Source organism: Erythrolamprus reginae, unplaced genomic scaffold (genome assembly GCF_031021105.1).
Source record: "Erythrolamprus reginae isolate rEryReg1 unplaced genomic scaffold, rEryReg1.hap1 H_8, whole genome shotgun sequence".
In the NCBI taxonomy this organism is placed as follows: domain Eukaryota; kingdom Metazoa; phylum Chordata; class Lepidosauria; order Squamata; family Dipsadidae; genus Erythrolamprus; species Erythrolamprus reginae.
In genome coordinates this window covers 193,725-206,826 of record NW_027248536.1, presented here as the reverse complement: position 1 = coordinate 206,826, position 13,102 = coordinate 193,725, and the positions used below count along the sequence as shown (strand labels likewise).

At 45.0% G+C, this 13,102-nt stretch overlaps 1 protein-coding gene across 1 annotated transcript in view; it reads left to right on the top strand.

Moving 5' to 3' along the window:
- Window positions 1-13,102, top strand: part of LOC139155879 (coagulation factor XIII B chain-like) — a 46,926-nt gene that overhangs the window by 25,061 nt on the left and 8,763 nt on the right. The window contains exons 6-8 of the mRNA XM_070731222.1: window positions 339-518; window positions 2,711-2,896; window positions 11,644-11,820. Of these exons, the coding sequence (XP_070587323.1) occupies window positions 339-518; window positions 2,711-2,896; window positions 11,644-11,819 (542 nt within the window). The 3' untranslated portion in view covers window position 11,820. The remainder of the gene's footprint in view (window positions 1-338; window positions 519-2,710; window positions 2,897-11,643; window positions 11,821-13,102) is intronic.

Below are 13,102 nucleotides of genomic sequence, written 5' to 3'. Positions count from 1 at the left end.
GGGCTGAATAATTATAGCAACTTGCTGAATTTATTAATGATCTTCCAAATAAATACAAGGAAACATAAAGTACTTTCGATCATGATGGCTAATTTTACAGTATATTTTAGATATTAACAGGAGGTTTGAAATTAATTTATTTTATTTATTATTAGATTTGCATGCCGCCCCTCTCCGAAGACTAATAATGACCATGAATAGGCATTATTACTGATTAAAATAGTCTCATGGTGCTATGAAATATAATAGTGCTTGTTTTCTGTGCTATTGTAAAGCAAGTCCCATAATCCAAAGATGCACAGATTTTTAAAATATAAATTATGATATATTTTCTCTAGAAATTAGATGTAACCCTCCAGGAATATCGAATGGTTATTTCCGATCTCGAAGAACTATATACTATGATGGGGATCTAATTCGAATTCGGTGTGATAGTGGATTTATTCTTGAAAATGATAATGGGGAAAAGGTGATTGAATGCACAAAAAATGGATGGTCACCTTCACCAAAATGTATCCGTGAGTACAACTTGCATGTATTATTATGATTATAGAAGGGCTGAGCTATTTATTAATTCTGAATAATTGCACTTTTAAACATTATTTTATGTATTTTTTCAATTATTTTTGCCAAGGGACATATCTCCCTGAGAACATGTTAGCAGATTCTTAGTTCTTATTTAGTTGCAACAGGATAAAGGACAGACATGAAAGGAAGATGTGCTATCAGACTAGAATGTACAATATGGTAGAATTGCATTTCCACCAATTCACTTTGAAAATATTCTGTCTTTCTAAATACATGTGGGATGTGCACAGGAAATGAGTTGTGGAATAACAGCTTGACAAATAAAGAGGAATAACCAAAGTTACAGGCAAATTCACAGGCAGATAGATACATATAATCATAGAAAAGAAAAATAACATAGTCAGTACTTGATCTTAGCAAATAAATAGGCTTATTGTAAACATAGATACAAATTATAGGTTGGTGAACCTAGTCTCTAAATTTTGAACTGAAGAAAGAGCAGATCTAAAAGCTGCTAAACAACTGAAAATGTTGAATGTTAAGTATGAAATGAATAGCTTTAGAGCAGGGGTATAACACTTGATTTCACTGAGGGCTGCATCAGGATTGTGTTTGACCTTGGGGGAGGTTGTGGCTGGAGTGGGTGTGGCTAGGGTGGGTGTGGCCAGGGTTGGATGTCAGTGATGGGCTACCTAAATTTTTACTACCACACTGTGGGCGTGGCTTATGCATTTAGTTTCAACATCTTTCAGTGCAAATTGGGTGCTCTGGGGTGGAGCTCCAAATTTTGCTACCGGAACTGCGTTCCTGACCATTTCCGTAGGAGCCCATCACTGGTGGATGTGGCTAGTTCAACATCACCCATGTTGGGGGCACGTGTGGTGCACTGGTGGGTTCTGAATTCATTTGCCACCAGTTTGCCACCGGTTTGCACCACTTGTGCATGCATGCGATGCTTCTGCACATGTACAGAAGCCCAGGTTCGCCTGGTGCACCAGTTGTGGCACTATTTGGACAGGGAGTCATTGCTCACAGTCGCTCATGCCCTCATCACCTCGAGGTTCGACTACTGCAATGCTCTCTACATGGGGCTACCTTTGAAAAGTGTTCGGAAACTTCAGATCGTGCAGAATGCGGCCACGAGAGCTATCGTGGGGCTTCCCAGATTCGCCCATATTTCTACAACACTCCTTGGCCTGCACTGGCTGCCGATCTGTTTCTGGTCACAATTAAAAGTGCTGGTAATGACCTTTAAAGCCCTACATGGCATTGGACCAGAATATTTTCAGAACTGCCTTCTACCGCACGAATCCCAGCGACCGGTTAGGTCCCACAGAGTTGGCCTTCTCCAGGTCCCATCAACCAAACAATGTCATTTGGCGGGCCCCAAGGGAAGAGCCTTCTCTGTGGCGGCCCTGGCACCTCCACCCACTGTTCAAGACTTCCCCTTAAGCTAGTTCTCCTCTCTGTGGAGAACTGTCACTGTTTGAACAATTACAAGCGAAAGATCTCAGATGCAGATCAGGAGCCCCTAATCAGCACGTCGCACCGGCTTCGTGCTGCCCCGGAATGCCTAGATTATGGGAAAGGTACAGGTATCAACTTTCCTCTGCCAGATGTCCTCTAGGTTTGATACACCCCAACCTTTTTATATTGAGGCAATTGTTTGATGTAGCAATCATCAATTTGGTGATATTATTCTTGGGTGTTCTTCCATATACCTATGACGAAAATAAGAAAGATTCCCTTGACAAAGAGATATGCAAGAACTGTTGCCTAGGAAAAGGGGCTGAAGCATTTTTAAATCCAAAAAAGCAAGAAAACATTTGGAAGGCACTCAGGCCTTCTTTTTTTAGTGAATAAAGGAGGAGAAATATAGCTCAATCAGAGGGGTAAGATATTGTTATTATACATTTTGGTGAAGATAAACTTAAGCTTGCTGTGGAGTTGATTTTCTTAGCTCATACATCTGGTGTGGCTGACAGGACTGAAACTCACAAGTCAGAGAAAAGTCCCACAGCATGTGTTCCTGGCAAATTGGAAAAAAAAATCTTAAAACAAAATAAATTCTCTAGATCCACTTCAAGATCTGTAGCATGGGGATCTCTCCTCATTTTTCAGTATGCTAGTTTCATAGGCAGTAACTTCTTGACCATGTATCTCTATTCATATTCTTCTGTAGAAATTCAGTGTCCCACTCCAGAAGTGACAAACGGTGACATTGAACCTAGGCAAACTCAATATGTGTACAACAATGAAATTGAGATAACCTGTTCTAAACGGTTTTTGTTTAAAGTAATCCGAAGAAAGTACACATCAATATGTACTGCTAATGGTTGGGATCCCTCTCTTCCTCTCCAGTGTCACGGTAAGCAGTGCGTTTTAAAAGTTTCTTTGTCTTCAGTTTCTTTCTAAAGCAGAAATTGCTTTATTGTTTATGAATGAGATACCTACGTTATGGTGGATGAGATGACAGTGGCAGGACACTAGCTTGTTACAGCTAGCTGTAGTAATGGTAACCTTTCTATAATTTCTCTTCTTAGAAATAATCCCAAGATTTTTTATAACTGACATAAATTTGTTCCACAAAATGTAAGGAAAAAAATGTAGGTAAAGCAGATTAAATAAATGAATTCATTCCATAGTTTGAAATTACATTATAGAAGTAATGCAATCACTAACAATAATCTAGAGCATAGAAGTGTTTGTTGACTTTTTTGCATCTTCTGGCCACTGAGACTTACAAGTCAGCTGCAAGTTCTGCAGTCTCCTCACAAAGAACAACCTTCCAGAGAATAGTGGACAATTTCTTGTCCTTTCTTTATCCAAGGAGGCTCTGCTGTCATCCAATCACCATGGTATCATCTCTACAATATAGCTTCAGAGACATTGTAGTCTACTATTGTTGGCACATAGAAGTCATATGTATTATTGAATTATAAATTCTATACAGAGTGTCAAATCAGTTTATATTCTGTTTCCAATAGGTAAATTTATATGTGAATACTGTTTTTGAAGATTTTAAACCTTTTATCACTTGTAGCAGGGGTCCCCAAAGTGTTTACACAGGGGGTCAGTTCACTGTCCCTCAGACTGTTGGATGGCCTGACTATAAAAAAAACCTATGAACAAATCCCTATGCACACTGCACATACTTTATTTAAAGTAAAAAACAAAATGGGAACAAATGCAATATTTAAAATAAAGAAGTAATAAAGTAATTAAATAATAAAGTAATTTATACTTCTTTATTAACAAATAAATTTAAACTTAAATCAACAAACTCCCTCCATTTCTCCTTCCTTCCTTTCTTCCCTCCTTCCTCTCCACTTCTCTCTTCCCTCTCCCTTTTTTTCCTTCTCTCTCATTTGTTTCATTTTCCTCTCCCTCATTCTTTCCCTCCATCATTTTCTCATTTTTCTCTTTCTTTTCTCTCTCTCTCTCACTCCCTTTCCATCTTTCCCTCTTCCTTTCTCTCTCACTCTCTTTCTTTCTTTCTCCCTCTCTCTCTTTCTCTCTCTCTCTTTCTCTCACTCACTCTCTTTTTATCTCTCCCTCTTCGTATCTCTCCCTCTTTTTCTCTCTTCCTCTCTCTCCATCTCTCTCTCTTTCTCTCTCTTCTCTTCCTTTCTCTCCCCCTCTCTCTCCCTCTTTCTCTCTCTTCTCTCTTTCTATCCCTCTTTGTATCTCTCCCTCTTTCTTTCTCTCTCTCCTTTTCTCTCTCTCCTCTTCCTTTCTCTCTCCCTCTCTTTCTCCCCCTTTCTCTCCCTTCCTTCCCTCCATCCTTCCTTCCTCTCCACTTCTCTTTCCCTCTCTCTCTTTCCCTTTTCTTTCTTTCGGTCCACTTCTCTCTCTCTCCGCTTCTCCAGCGGGCACCGTTTTCGCACTCTCCCCTTGGCTCTGCCCCCACTGCAGCTGCCATTGGTGCAGCAACAGCGGTGGCTCATCTCGGACCAGGGCCCACCAGCTGGTGCCACTTTCCGTGCAACTCCAGCCTTCTCCTGCCTTGGCCGGCGCAGCCACCTTGCCGCTGACACAGGTGGCGGGGACCGCCCTGTCTCCCTTCAGAGCCTTTTTGATAGCCCTTCCCGGCAGAGGTGCTGCATCTGCCTCACCACCGGCTTCCGCCACCAGCGCGCAGCTCTGATCACCCGAAGCCTGGTGTTGATGCTTGAGAGTTGGCTCGGGATCTCCCATTGTTGTTGTTGCAGTGCCAGACAACAAAGTTGGCTGCCTGGGAAAACAGCGTGCTTTTCAAACGCGCTGCTTTCCTGCACTGCTTTCCCAGGCATCCCGCTTTACTGGCCAGTGCCACGACAACAACAACAACGGCGCTGTGGCAGCCGCTGATGCTGAGAACCCCAAGCCCGATCTCAAGCATCAATGCCAGGCTTCGGGTGAGCAGAGCTATGCGCCGGTGGCAGAAGCCGTTGGGGAGGCAGACGCGGCAACTCTGCCAGGAAGGGCTATCAAAGAGGTCCTGAAGGGGGAAAGGGCGGTCCCCACCACCTGTGTCAGCGGTGAGGTGTGTTCGCCTTGTGCCCTGGAGGGGAGGCGGTGGAGGCCAGGGGTTTGCAAGAGGCCGCCTCCCCCCCATGCACTTAGCCATGGCACACTTAGCTGTGACTTTCAGTGCACGGTTTTTGAATCGCCAATCGCCTTTTCCTAAATCTCCCGTCCACTCACCATGGAGGAGGAGGTGGGGAGGAGGAGGAGGAGGAAGTGGAGACCCATGGGGCGGGGAGGAAAGTGGGCCTGCAATTGGCCCCTTTCTTTTTTGCCCTTAGGGAGAGGAACTGTTGCTGCTCTGCCATAGGGCAGCAACAGTTTCTCTCCCTAAAGGCGGCAAAGAAAGGAGCCAATTGCAGGTCTGCTTTCCTCCCTGCCCCTTGGCTCTCCACCTCCTCCTCGCTCAGCAGCTGACCGCCGTGAGTGGACAGGAGATTTGGGAACTTATTATATCGATTGGTAAAACCTCGTGCACTGCCGCGGGCCGGATAAATGGCCTCAGCAGGCCGCATTTGTCCCGCAGGCCATAGTTTGGGGACCGCTGACTTGTAGTGTAAACAAATTCTACATTGCCATGGCTAAAAGTAAGACAAAACCAGTCACAGATATAATGTTTTATCTTGTATTCATCACTTCACATCACATCAGTGTTTAAGAATTTAGAAGGCGAGATCAAGAATCTACTGTATTTTTGGAGTATAAGATGCACCAGAATATAAGACGCACTTTAGTTTTTGGGGAGGAAAATAGGGAAAAGAATCTGCTTACCAGGTATTCATCTTGCTAGGGTCCTTAGTCTGATCAGCTTCAGCACATTATTTTATCCCCTGGTTAAGGGCTTAATTTTTTTTTATTCTGAGAGAGTAACAATGAAAGAGCTTGCAAGCCAGTAAGAGCTGGGAACATCATTAGTACCTGGAAAGAAACAGTCTGAGCAAGTACAGCAATGGAAAAAACCCTGCAAAGACTTAGGGCTTGGAAAACATTCTTCTTTGCAGAGAGTGACAATGAAAGAGCTTGCAGGCAGGTAAAAGCTGGTAACATTGTTAGCACCTGGTTAAGACTGGAAAGAAACATTCGGAGCAAGTTAGACCAATGGGGAAAAAAACCCTGCAAAGACTTAGGGCTTGGAAAACATTCTTCATAGAGAGAAACAATGAAAGAGCCTGCAAGGTAAGAGCTGGGAAGATTGTTAGCAGCTGGTTAGGACTGGAAAAAAAAAGCTACATTCAGATTATAAGATGCAGCCTCTTTTAGGGAGGAAAAAGGTGCATCTTATACACAGAAAAATACAGTATTTATTCAGGCTATACCAGAATTGAAGAATTGGGAGTAACCATGATTGCATACTGTTGACATCTGCTGATGAAGTTGAGGCAATATTTGGTTGGACTTGTTGTTCACTGAATTTGTCCTTGATGCAATGAGGCTGGGCAGATTGTTTTCATTTTATAAGTAATAAAGAGGAACTAAAAAATAAGTAGAAAGAGAACATCTTGGGCTTGAATTTTATTTGAACTTGGAAAGAGTGAGAAGGAAAGAAGGATATAATCTGATTTGGAAAAGTTTGGCTTCTGGATGTTATAAAGGTTAATTGGATATTTCGATATTTTTTTTTGATACCTTAACTTTGCAAAAAATGGAAGACATAAGAAATTTGTTCAAAGATATACTTAAAGATATATACTGAAAGCTCACAGAAAAACTGTAGTGAAATTGAAGGAGAAGAAGAAAAGAGTCCTCAATAACGGGAATTGAATGAGCAACAGAAAAATGGAAATAGAAAAGTATCACCAGATGGGCATTCCCAAAAAGAACTGATTAATGGACACAACATTAATGAAATAGTGGTTTTTAGAAATGAATTGGAAAAGACTTACAAAATGGCGCTCAAGGCAGCAAGATGCGCGTATCATGCCACCTTGATTGCATCAGCGGAATCCCGCCCGGCCGCTCTGTTTAGGGTGACCCGCTCCCTTCTTAACCAGGGGGGAGTTGGGGAGCCCTTGCAGAGCAGTGCCGAGGATTTTAACACGTTTTTCGCTGATAAAATCGCTCAGATCCGGGCCGATCTCGACTCCAATTGGAAAACAGAGGTGACTGGGGCACGTACTTGTCCACCTGTCAGGGAAGAGTTTGATCTGGTGACACCTGATGAAGTGGACAAGGCCATTGGAGCTGTGAGTTCCTCCACCTGTTTACTGGATCCGTGTCCCTCCTGGTTGGTCTCGGCCAGCAGGGAGGTGACACGCAGCTGGGTCAAGGAGATTACCAACGCTTCCTTGGGGAGGGGAGTTTTTCTAACACTCTATAAAGAGGCGCTCGTGTGCCCCCTCCTCAAGAAACCTTCCCTGGACCCAGCCATACTTAATAACTATCTTCCAGTCTCCAACATTCCCTTTATGGGGAAGGTTGTTGAGAAGGTGGTGGCACTCCAGCTCCAACGGTCCTTGGAAGAAGCCGATTATCTAGGTCCCCAGCAGTCATGTTTCAGGACCGGTTACAGCACGGAAACTGCTTTGGCCGCGTTGATGGATGATCTCTGGCGGGCCCGGGACAGGGGTTTATCCTCTGTCCTGGTGCTCCTTGACCTCTCAGCGGCTTTCGATACCATCGACCATGGTATCCTTCTGCACCGGCTGGAGGGGTTGGGAGTGGGAGGCACTGTTCTTCAGTGGTTCTCCTCCTACCTCTCCGGTCGGTCGCAGTCGGTGTTAGTGGGGGGGGGGTGTCAGAGGTCGACTGCGAGGTCTCTCCCTTGTGGGGTGCCTCAGGGATCGGTCCTCTCCCCCCTGCTATTTAATATCTACATGAAACTGCTGGGTGAGATCATCCAAGGGCATGGGGTGAGGTATCATCAGTATGCTGATGATACCCAGCTTTACATCTCCACCCCATGTCCAGTCAACGAAGCAGTGGAAGTGATGTGCCGGTGTCTGGAGGCTGTTGGGGCCTGGATGGGTGTCAACAGACTCAAACTCAACCCGGATAAGACGGAGTGGCTGTGGGTTTTGCCTCCCAAGGACAATCCCATCTGTCCGTCCATTTCCCTGGGGGGGGGGAATTACTGACCCCCTCAGAGAGGATCCACAACTTGGGCGTCCTCCTCGATCCACAACTCACATTAGAGAAACATCTTTCAGCTGTGGCAAGGGGGGCGTTTGCCCATGTTCGCCTGGTGCACCAGTTGCGGCCCTATTTGGACTGGACTCATTGCTCACAGTCACTCATGCCCTCATCACCTCGAGGTTCTACTACTGTAATGATCTCTACATGGGCTACCTTTGAAAAGTGTTCGGAAACTTCAGATCGTGCAGAATGCAGCTGCGAGAGTAGTCATGGGCTTACCTTGGTATGCCCATGTTTCACCATCACTTCGTAGTCTGCATTGGCTGCCGATCAATTTCTGGTCACAATTCAAAGTGTTGGTTATGACCTTTAAAGCCCTTCATGGCACTGGACCAGAATATCTCCGAGACCGCCTTCTGCTGCATGAATCCCAGCGACAGATTAGGTCCCACAGAGTGGGCCTTCTCTGGGTCCCGTCAACTAAACAATGTCGGTTGGCGGGCCCCAGGGGAAGAGCCTTCTCTGTGGTGGCCCCGACTCTCTGGAACCAACTCCCCCCAGAGATTAGAACTGCCCCTACTCTCCCTGCCTTCCGTAAACTCCTTAAAACCCACCTTTGCCGTCAGGCATGGGGAAACTGAAACACCTCCCCCGGGTATGTTCAATTTATACATGGTATGTTTGTGTGTGTGTTTGTTAGTAAACGGAGTTCTTTTAAAATCTTTTAAATTTATTTGGATTTGTCATGATTTGCTGTATCTTGTTGTGAGCCGCCCCGAGTCTGCGGAGAGGGGCGGTATACAAATCTAAATAATAAATAAATAAATAAATAAATAAATAAAATGGTTTGATTGAAGGAGGGGTTGATGGGGTTGATGGTCATATTCTTGATGATTTAAGCATTACTTGCTATTCTGTACGGGTCGTATGTGACCCGAAACAAAGTTTGAGACCCTGTAAAACATTTTCCCTGCATATCTGAAACTTGACACTTCATGACTTTGTGTCATTTTAGGAATTCTTTGAGTATTTTTGGGGGGCGGGGGGCGGGGCGGGGGAGGAGCTTAGTTTTTGCTGGGCAAAAGAAGTCATACTTGTACTGTTCTGGTCATATATAACCCGGACTAAAAAAGGTTTATTTTAGGTACTTAAATTTGGTCTTTTTTTGCTGGGATATTAAGTTGAACTTTTCTGAACACAATGAAAGGAAAATTGAAAGGAAAAAAAAAGTAATTCTTATTTGTTTATTTTGCTCATAAAAGCATGCCCCCAGCGTTTTTGTGCAATTCTGTTCATTTTTATTTAGATTAGGCTGCTAGTTAAAACTTTAAAAAAAACTTTTTGCATAAAAGCCCCCCCCCCAACTGTGTGCAATTGTTTCAATTTATATATATTTCAGGCTCCAAATTCAAAATATTATTAAAGATTTTGGCATTGGAATACTAGTTTGAACATTTCTGAACATAATGATATGAAAATTGAACTGAAAAAAATTGATGCTTATTTGTTTATTTTGTTCAGAAATAGCCCCTCCCCCAGCTGTGTGCAATCAGTTTCACTTTACTTTTTTTTTAGGCTCCAAATCTGAAATATTTTTAATACCCTAGGCATTGATTTACTAAATTGAACATTCCTAATCATCAGAAAAATATTCCCTAAGCTGAAAAATGGATGCTTATATTTTTATTTCGCTTTTGGATGATGGATGAAGGCTAGTGCCAAGCAGTCAGTGATGTGGTGGCCAGCCTGACCACATCGAGAGCACTTTATGCCCCTCACTGGCTCAAAGCGTGGGGTACTGAGGTCTTAGGTGGAACTCTATGTCCAACTGCTTTTTGGCTGGCTGGTCAATGGGTTTTCCTTTTGCTTTTTGACCACCACGTCTAGAGTGATGGCAGTGAAATACCAATCTTGGACTCAGAATGGTACTCCCCTGCACACCTCTTTCAATTCTGGATCCAGCACATCTCGAAACATGTGCATCAAGAGGAGTTTGGGCCAATCCCGCATCTTCCTGGCCATTCTTCTAAACTCCCATACCAGTTCCTTCACTAGGTACCAGCTTGCCTCAACTTTTGGATCTGTCCCTCAGTGTCTACCTGCTGGGCGTCATCACAGATTCTGACCCTCATCGACCGGATGAAGCCAGCCATGTCATCTAGCTCGGGGGCTGCTTTATCATGCAGTTTGACCACCTATTTTGCTGCATCTCCCTCATTCGTGCCCTCGGTTATCTTGTTAATCAGCTGCATATATGTCTGGTAGCAGTCTCTGTATTTATCGATATAGGCCCACACTTGATGGAGGAAATAGTCCTATTTCTAGTTCTAGCTTTGGGTTGCCATTGAACATGATGTGGAACCGAGGTGCAGCCTCCTTGGCCTGAGGGGTGGTGGCTGGCCTAGGTGTGGCTGGTGGTGTGACAGCCTGCTGGGGGGGTGTCCTCTGACTTGCCCCTTGCTGTTTCTGTTGTCTTAGGCCCCATGTGGCCCCATCTGCAAGGAGGGGCCAGGATGCTGGCAGAAGGGTGGGCCTGCCCAGACCTGATATCACAGGGGTCAGCTTTGCTGCCCCCATCCATGGTGTGATGTTCAGTTGCAGGGGGTATCCCAGGGTCCACTGGCTCTGTACTGACCCCACTCCAGGGAAGAAAGCCCATCCTGGTGGGGCTTGCCATGATGGCTCCCAGGCCTGGGGTACTTCCCCCTCCCAACTGCTAATATTGGGGGCTCACTAGGCTGGGTGGATAAGCTGGCTTTGGAGAGGGGTATTGGGTTGTACAAGTAGGTTTCACCCCAGTGGAGAGGCCCTCTAGGATTCCACTTGCTGCCGTGTGGAAAGAAAAGGTGTCCCTGATGTATAGGGGGTCCTGGTGCCTCTCTGGGAAGGAAAACTTTGGCTGTGATTTGGGGCTTGTCCAATTCACAGTTAAGTGTTCAAACTGATCAGGGAGATCCATCAATGACTGACAGCATGACAGCAGCTGGAATCTTTCGCTTTCAGAGTGATTTGTGAGCATAATTTCTTGCTGTTGCCATTCATAAACCAAGAGTGGTCTGGCATCCAGAGGGCCTCCCTCCCTCTAGGGAGGAGGACTCAGATCCCCTTGGGAGGTCTGCTCTAGCTGAGAGAGGGGCAAGGAGCCTCCAACTGAATCTCACTCTTTTCAGCCTTTCTGGCAGGTTTGAATTCCTGGGGTGGATTTTAGGGGACCTGGAATTCTCCAGTAGTTTCCTCCTTCTATTCCACCCCCCTTTTTTTCTTTTCCTCAGTTCTCGCACTGCCTGGTGCTGGGTCAAATGCTGGGGCTCAGTTCCCCGACTAAGCCTTCCATCCTTCCAAGATCAGTAAAATAAGGACCCAGATTGTTGGATGCAATACTCTGACTCTATAAACCACTTAAAGAGTTATATAACACTGCAAAGTGTTACATAAATATAAGTGCTATTGCTATTGCTATCTTGTGAAGCTGACAGAAGTGAAACACAATAGACAGTGACTTATTGACTTTTAATCCCTATTCATATTCCTCTGTAGAAATTGAGTGTTCACTTCCACAAGTGGAGTTTGGCCGCATTCAACCTAGCCAACCTCTATACAGGAACAATGAGGAAATTGAGATAACCTGTTCTAGATGGCCTTTCGTTACAAGAAACAGAAAAAAGGTTTCTAAATGTACTGCTAATGGTTGGGATCCCCCCGTTTCTTGTTAAGGTAAGCAGTGGGGGTGGTCAATGTTCCCTCTAATTTTTTTTCGGTGTGGGTGGAAAAGTATAGTGTCTGAGCAGCAGTCCTCTTGGGACTGGGAGGCATATAAATAAATAATTAAATAAATAAATAAGAAAAAAATCCCTTCTTTTTTATTAAAAGAAATTAATAATTTAAAAAAAACCAAAATCCATTACTATTAAAACTAAAACAACCAGCAAAACCAAAAACATAACTATTAATAAAAACAGGTGAGGGCTGGTTTTTTTTTCTCTGTTATTATTTAAGTGCTTTTACCATATGCTTTAAATCAAGAGTCACTTCTCTCTCTGTTTCTCTCTTTCCTGTCATTCTCTGCCTCAATCATTTTCTCATTTCTCTTTTTTTCTCCCCTTTTTTCTATCATTTCTCTCTCTCTTCCTTCCACTCTTCTCTCTCTCTTGCTTTCTCTGTTTCTCTCTCTCTTGCTTTCTTCCTCTCTCTCACTCTCTTCCTTCATCTCGTCTCTCTCTCTTTCTTTCTTTCTCTCTCTCTCCCCCTCTTGTTCTCTCTCTTTTTCTCACTTTCTCTCTCTTGTTTTCTTTCCCTCTCTCTCTCTCTTGCTTTCTCTCTCACGCACTCTTTCTCTCTTGTTTTCTTTCTCTCACTCTTTCTCTCTCTTGTTCTCTCTCTTGCTATCTCTTTCTCTCCCCCCTCTTTCTCTGTCTCTCTCTTTCTCACTTTCTCTCTATCTTGCTCTGTCACTCTCTCTCTCTCTCATTCTCTCTCCGTTCTTCTCACAGCGGAGGCCGGCGAAGGTGATTTTCAACGACAGGCGCACCGGCGCGTGCGCACTCCCCATCCCCCAGCCAGCCTGCTTGGAACATTCAAAATAAGAAAAACCTTCGCCGGTGAAGGTTTTTCTTATTTTGAATGTTCCAAGTGGGCTGGCAGGGGGATGGGGAGCACGCGTACCTGCGCACCCGACATTGAAAATCACCTTCGTCGGCCTCCACTGTGAGAACGCCTGCCCTGCCTCTCCTGCAGCCCCCTCGCTGAGAGCCTGGGATGAAAGCGCTCTCAGCGAAGGGACTGCGAGAGCGGGCGTTCCCACTGTGGGAGGAGCCACGTACCAAGGAGGGAAGCGGAGGAGAAAGAGAGGCGGATTGGGCGGGTGGGCGGGGGACAGCGGCGAGAAGCCAGGGGTGCGAGGGGGCTGGAGGCGCAGGGGGCGGGGGCCGCCGTGGCTCTATGCGCACCCTTCGAAAAGGGTGCGGGGGGTGTTTTGGGGTGCACACACGCAGGCGCA